Below are 6,742 nucleotides of genomic sequence, written 5' to 3' on the forward strand. Positions count from 1 at the left end.
GTTTAGAATGCCTTACATATTGTTATATTTCATCACATATAAGTGAACGTATTAAAGTTTTGTTTTATAATTTCTTATTTAAATGAAAAGTGTGTTTATTGAAGTATGATACATATTTAAATGAATAGCATGATATGTTAGATTTATTTGTAAGTAATTCGTAAACACCATTTTCGATATGATTTACAACAAAAAAATTGCATCGGATGCGAAGACATGTTAGTGATAATACTAACTAAATATTTGACATCATTATCATTAATTATTTGCAACCTTGACTTGGAAGAAACCAAGTTAACAAACCCACAAAAGTTGATATCATAGGTTAAACACGCACCATAACTTTGTAATCTAATGTCATATTCTAAATCAGGGTCGATCCTAAAAAATTAAATACTCTTAAAAGCTCAGGACGAATAAGAAAAAATGGGCACTTATCCTTATTATAATTTTTTATTTTTAAATAAAAATATACAATAATAAAAATTGGGTCATATGCAGTTGCCCACTCCCCCCCCCCCCTCCCCCTCCCCCTCCCCCCTTCAACGCCCCCATATACTACATAATGTCATTGATTTGTTCACACTATCATCCATTACATGTAGGAACTCTTAAAAACTACTCATTCTCAATAACATAATGGTGTATTGAGATAAAACTTATGAGTAAAGCCTTAAACCCATATGATATTTTGAATTATTTTTTTTATAATATCCCTTCATAATGTAAGAGGTGCCGATATGTAATGTAAATTCACTTTAACATGTCGTGTTATATTACTAAATGTCATGTCTCATAAGTTCTCTAATAGTTTCAGATAAAAATGAAGAGCTTATAATAAAGTGTTGTGGAATTCTTGATCATTTTTCTAATGTAAATTTATTATAAATTATTAAACGCAATACATTTTTCTAAATAAGCTTGAAGTTAATTAATCTAAGAACATCTTTGGATGTCTTTCCATTATTCCCTAACAAACCCTATTCTTGTATTCTGCTATCAACATGTTATGGGGTTACGGGTCTAGAACCATTGTTGTATGGTTCCTCCTCTCATGTAAAGAAATAGGTTATCTATCTTTCGAGACTTCATTACAGTCATCGTAATCGTAGGAGGGTTTGCCCTTAATCTTCTTAGAAAGTGAGGGATTTAATAACGAAGCAGAAGCTACTTTTCACTTATATTCAAAAGCTAGACCGGCTGGCTACAAAGCGAGGATTTGTTCTTAGTTTCCTAGTATTACCTTCCGACCAGAAAACCCTTTTTTTATTTCATGCTTAATGGTAGAGCGGTTGGCAAGTAAATGACTAGTCGGGCGCAGGTTTGAATCCTACTTGAAATGCTTCCCTGGACTTTTTTGACTCTCTGCTTACTCCAGTTGTAAGTAAACTCGTAGAATGGGATATCATCCACTGAATCCTAATTGCGAGAAGAGAATTTCCCTCCTAAGTCATAAAAAAGAGGATGCCTAGCTATGAAAAAAGGCTCCACATATGATTGGGTCTTAGGGAAAAAGAAAAGGAAGATCGTCTTGACTCTCTTAACTATGGTAAAATAGTTAGAATGTAAACAAAACACATGTTTCACTCTCGTTTTCAGTATTTTGACAAGAGAGGATCCGCTGAGTTGATTGAGTTGTTCTCTCAAAAGAAGATTCTATCAAAATCTTTGGAACAAATGGTTGCCCTTGAAAATGAGTGTTTTGTGGAAACTAAGACTAATTAAGAATGTCATTGCTATTGATAGCAGTTTTCCTAGGTTTGGAATGAATTTTGCCTCCAAATGTGTTTGTTGTTCCTCTCCTGGAGGGTCGAGAGAGGCTTATTGCACGATACACCCAACCGCCAATAAATGTTGCATAAGCTAAAAAAGTGGGAGGCCAGCCCACAACCATCTGGAGGTGCACACCCTTTTATGAACATATACAAAGGGCTAAAGAGAGAAGTCTATTGAGAACTACCAAATCCAATGAAATTGATTTGTTCGTACCATTTTGTCATCAATCACAGTTGGGTTGGTTGGTGAGTCACCCAAAAAAAACATCGAGAAAGGTCAAACATATCTTTTTTATGAAATGATCAACTGTTTCATTTATGCTATGCCTTGCATCGTGTTCGCCCGTGTTTATTGAGCTTTCAACGCTAATGGAGATTTTTTATGACTTATTATTATTATTTTTTTAATAAACATTCATCCTTATTGGAGTATATAGCTTATTTAATTTTTTTAGTGACAAATCTAAATTGAATGGTCAATATACTATGTTAGTTTGAACATCTAACCCATTTCTTTTTAATAATATGTCATAATATCATTTTAATTATATTAAAGTTTGGAATATTTTTTATTTTCTAATGTTTAGGTATTCCATTAAATACCCATATATGACAATTATTATATATTACAAATCATAATAAAGTTTAATACAAACCATAGCAAAAACATTAGTAAACTTGTAGTTAATTGCAATACATACGAAGAAGTTTTATAAAATATTTTAGATAGTTGGGATAAATTCGTTAAATTTATTAAAAAAAAATGGGCTATATAATAGGTTAACCATTGAAACTGTTGTGTTAAAGTTAAAGGGATGATGATGTGATATTTATTTTGAGTTATAGTATAGGTAAACGATTGAAAATACACTATATGATATAATTTTAATATATGATTTTTTTGTGTATTTAAGGATATTAAATAATATTTTATGCTTCTCTCGATTGCTAGAAATTTGATCAAAGTATAAATCTAAAACCCCCCTTAAAAGAAATGTAATCTAACATCAGAAGTGCACAAAAGGTCAAATCACAACTAAAATAAAGCGCTTTTCATAGGAACACATTCCTCCTCATATATTCATAGGGAAAGGTGTTTCAAAGAAATTCTAAAAAAGTATATTATAGGAAACTAATTGTGATCAAGGAGCTTCTTTTGTCGGAAGTCCGAAGTCGCCACACTTTTCCCATATACCCATCTTGCAAGGAGTTCCGAGGAATTATATCTTTGAGGAATTTCTTAGGAAATTTTTTTCCCATAAATTTCCTAGGACCATACTTTGTTGACCGTTTTTTGACATAAGGTTCCTATACAGGTTTAATAATAACCGTTCAAAATAAGTTTAGATTTAAATTGGTAAACTATCTTCGAGTTGAAATGGATTATGTCAAGCACATTCGAACCCACAACGATTTTGATCCTTGATAGTTATCATATATAACTACACACTAGTATATGAAATATAATTGAACCAAATATCCATTTCTTATTATTAACACATTAGTAGATTGAGAGTACAAAGACATTTGCTCCATTTTCTTTACAACTAAACCTTTCCTTTTATGTATTTGAAATGTGACAATAGAACATATCAAATTAATATATTATTACATAAATAGGTCGAACTCAAATGCATACCAAGACTTCCTATAAAGTTGTTTAGAAATGGAATTGAAATCAAATAAGCTCAATTCTCATGTAACAATCACCTTTGGGCCGGGTCAGGTCCAAGCCCAACATTCCATGTCTACCTCAGAATTTTTTAGTCGTCGGTAATCCTACGCCCCCTTTCATCGAGACACTCGAATTAGGGTTCGCGGAATCGAGAAAAACGACCACAACTGTAATATCATCGTGAAAATGTCTCCTCACCCCTCTTTCGATCTTCTTCAGGTCCAAGTATCTCACTTCTCTTTTCTTCGCTGCTGCCTGAAGCGCTGCCTTCACTAACCTCCTTGCGATCCCCTGCATGAAGACAGAAAATAAAGATGCTTAATCCAATTGAACAACTTAACATTGAAAATGATGTTCTTGTTCGATTCAGTTCCTCAGGTATGCAGGCGTTTTCTCAGGGAAATAGTTTATGAACTTACGTTACGTGGGTAAGTGTGGACAATATCGACGGCTTCTTCATTGCTGAGCTGCTCCCATAGGCCATCGGATGCGAATATGAGAAATTCGTCATTTGGATCAACTTTTTGTATGGAGATTGTTGGCTCAGGACTAAGAATTTGCTTTGAAAACGATTGTGGAATCCTAAACTTTGGCAAAAGTGGTGCTCGATTGAACTCCGGATTCTTCAGATACGCATCGCCTATTGATCTCGACACCTGTGAGAAAATTCATCAACATAATCAAATCGTATTTGTTTCAAATGAATTTAACTTCTTGATGCACATTTGGGGAAATAGAAAGGGAAAAATACATGGGACAAATTTTTTATAAAGTTAAACTTAATTGAGAAACCCTAGTTTCCTTAAACGATTAAGTGGTCTTTCTACATTTTGTCTAAAAAGATGCTAAATGAAACAACTACATACATATATGATATATCTGAATGAATTAAGACAAGTCTTATACCTGTATAAGTCCTTTAACACGCCAAACGTTATGTTTCATAACCACAATCTTTGGATCATCGGGGTGTAAAGAACGAAGCTCATCTCTTACACACTCATGGTTGACATTATGTTCTTGAGATAACTGAATAGCCGAGACACCACCACTATCCTTATCTACTCTCCCCAAAACCACACGCGAATCCCCCGCATTCGCAGTGTAAATGACCCCATCAACAATAACTCCAACCAAACAACACGTGCCCACACACGCAAATTGTGGGCACGTGCGCCATTGATCTCTAACAAGAGATATAAATTGGTGCTCGGTTGACAAGAATGCCTTTCTAATTGCATCCTCCGACATTTCTTCATCTTCGGATACAAACCCTGAAATCAAAATCAGATAATCAGATAAATAAATAATTAATTGATTGTAGCTAGGTGATGCGTAGTTAATTTTACATTTATCTAAATGATTGGTTTTTTTCTTAGAGTAACTTCTAGTAAGTTTAACTTTTGTGGGCTAAAAGCAAGAAACGACAACGTACTTTCATTTATTTGTGTATTGTAGTTTTGTTTGTATGATTGGAACTTTTATCTATAATATATATCTCTAAGAAAATATCTAAAATAGATTCAAAAATCTAAATAGATAAATAACATAACTAATTGAATCATGCTAACAAATAAATTCAATTTTGACTCTACTTTTGTTTCTTCCTATTACAATATTGTACTTCCAAAAAATTTTAATTAGTTATTATGACATTATACTTTGAAAGAACTACCCTACAATATCATTGTACTTTCAAAATTCTTTTATTAGGAGATTATACTGAGAAATATCTACCAAATTATAGCAAGTGAGAATTGCTTTTTAATTTCAGACTTTTTTCTTATTATGTCATTGTACTTAGAAAGATTTGTCCAATCATAGCATTGTATTTTCTCTTTTTTTTATTAGTATCACCGAGTTGTACTTAGAAATTGCTTGTATTTGGATGACATTGTTGTAATTCGATAGATTTTTCAAAATACAATTTTATAATATGAAATAATGAAAATATGGATGCTAGTATAAACAAACCAACACAAATTATTGTTATTTCTTGCAGGTAAACCTTCTTTTTAGAATAACTAGTTATAAAATCATAACCATAGTAATAAAATCATAACCATAGTCAATTAAACACACAAACAAAAGAAAAATATTAAGGGGTACACAAAATGATTAAGAAAAAGGACACACATTAGCTCATATCATATCATTCTTGAATCAAAGTATAAAAAAGGATTCAATATAAGAATTTGACAACTTACTCTTGAGATTGGAGAACATATTTTCGTTGACAAACCGTGATGCTTCTGGCCCACCATGTCCATCATAGACCCCAATAAACGTCCCGTAAAGCCCTAAATTCATTGAATCCAACGGTCCTGATTCGATCTGGCTTTGATCCTCCATCAAACTGTTAGCTTGAACCACAGCCATTGAAAACTCTCCATTAACATGAGACCCCAAATCTTTATACCACAACAACCCATCTGTTCTTCCACTTTGTGCACCCCCAACACATGGTCTCCAAAAAGGTTTCATCATATCTAAATAGCTATAACTATTACCCCACATGAAACTTTAGCATAAATATTACTTATATGTTTTCACCAATCAGATTAATCCAAATACATGATCGAAATTTCTATCATCCAAAACAACCAGCAAACAATATGTTTGTCGAATTATGATCAAGACTCAAACGTAAAGTCAATCTCAGCTCCAGTTTCTGCTTATGTTCTAACCCAACGACCAAGATTCTTGAATTTATAAAAGACCCACAAGAGATAAAAGGACTAGACACCATTAATGTCAAGAAATGCAAAAGGGGGCAAAATGGGTATGGGCTAAAATTGCCTAAAAACGAATCTAGTGTGACTCAAAGGACAAGAAAACAACTGTCTTTAATGGAGTTCAGAGAATATGGAGATGTGTTCTTCAAGTACATACCCTATACCTCTTATTTATTTGTCCCTTTTCAAGAACATCCTTAGCTGTAAAACCCATAAGATTTTGATTTTTTGACAGAGTATGTTCATGGATCAGATGAAGAAGGCAGGGTTTTTGGCGTTTTTTGGCAGAAAATCTTTGTAAATTTGAGATCTTGGAGATGATGGGCTGATGAGGTTTTTAAAGAAAGGAGAAAAACTCTAGAAATTGTTAGCAAGAAGGGTTTATTTTTCTTCCCCAATTGAACTGAATTTGACCTTGAGATTTCTTTTACCTCTCCTTTTTATTTGGATTTGTTTTGTGGGTGGATGGTTGAATATTAGAATTTTATGACTTTGTTCGAATAGTAATCCACGTTTTTAGCCTTTTTTGGCTGAATGTTTCGTTACATGTATGTGGA

General features: G+C 32.9%; 1 protein-coding gene across 2 annotated transcripts; it reads right to left on the minus strand.

The window, feature by feature from the left end:
* Nucleotides 1-3,242: 3,242 nt before the first annotated feature.
* On the minus strand, nt 3,243-6,430 carry LOC145034928 (putative protein phosphatase 2C 48). 2 transcript variants are annotated; one of them, XM_078983504.1, is made up of 5 exons: nt 6,339-6,430; nt 5,658-5,939; nt 4,357-4,724; nt 3,870-4,106; nt 3,243-3,741 (listed from the first exon to the last, which is right to left on the minus strand). In XM_078983504.1, exons 1-5 carry the CDS (start codon nt 6,397-6,399, stop codon nt 3,529-3,531), a joined length of 1,161 nt encoding a protein of 386 aa, XP_078839630.1. In that variant the 5' UTR covers nt 6,400-6,430; the 3' UTR covers nt 3,243-3,528. The 2 variants fall into 2 exon arrangements, with proteins under 2 accessions (XP_078839630.1, XP_078839623.1); XM_078983497.1 differs by lacking the exon at nt 6,339-6,430 and having other exon boundaries at nt 5,658-5,967.
* Nucleotides 6,431-6,742: the final 312 nt, after the last annotated feature.

The sequence above is a fragment of the Lactuca saligna genome, chromosome 1 (assembly GCF_052625555.1).
Source record: "Lactuca saligna cultivar CGN05327 chromosome 1, ASM5262555v1, whole genome shotgun sequence".
Taxonomy (NCBI): domain Eukaryota; kingdom Viridiplantae; phylum Streptophyta; class Magnoliopsida; order Asterales; family Asteraceae; genus Lactuca; species Lactuca saligna.

Bases quoted from the DNA above. Each gene is read 5' to 3' on its own strand.
- LOC145034928 (XM_078983504.1), bottom strand. From the start codon at position 6,399: ATGGGTTTTACAGCTAAGGATGTTCTTGAAAAGGGACAAATAAATAAG. The intron at 4,725-5,657 runs GTAAGTTGTCAA...TTTTGATTTCAG, and splicing joins TATGTTCTCCAATCTCAAGA to GGTTTGTATCCGAAGATGAA. The intron at 3,742-3,869 runs GTAAGTTCATAA...GTCTTCATGCAG, and splicing joins TCCACACTTACCCACGTAAC to GGGATCGCAAGGAGGTTAGT.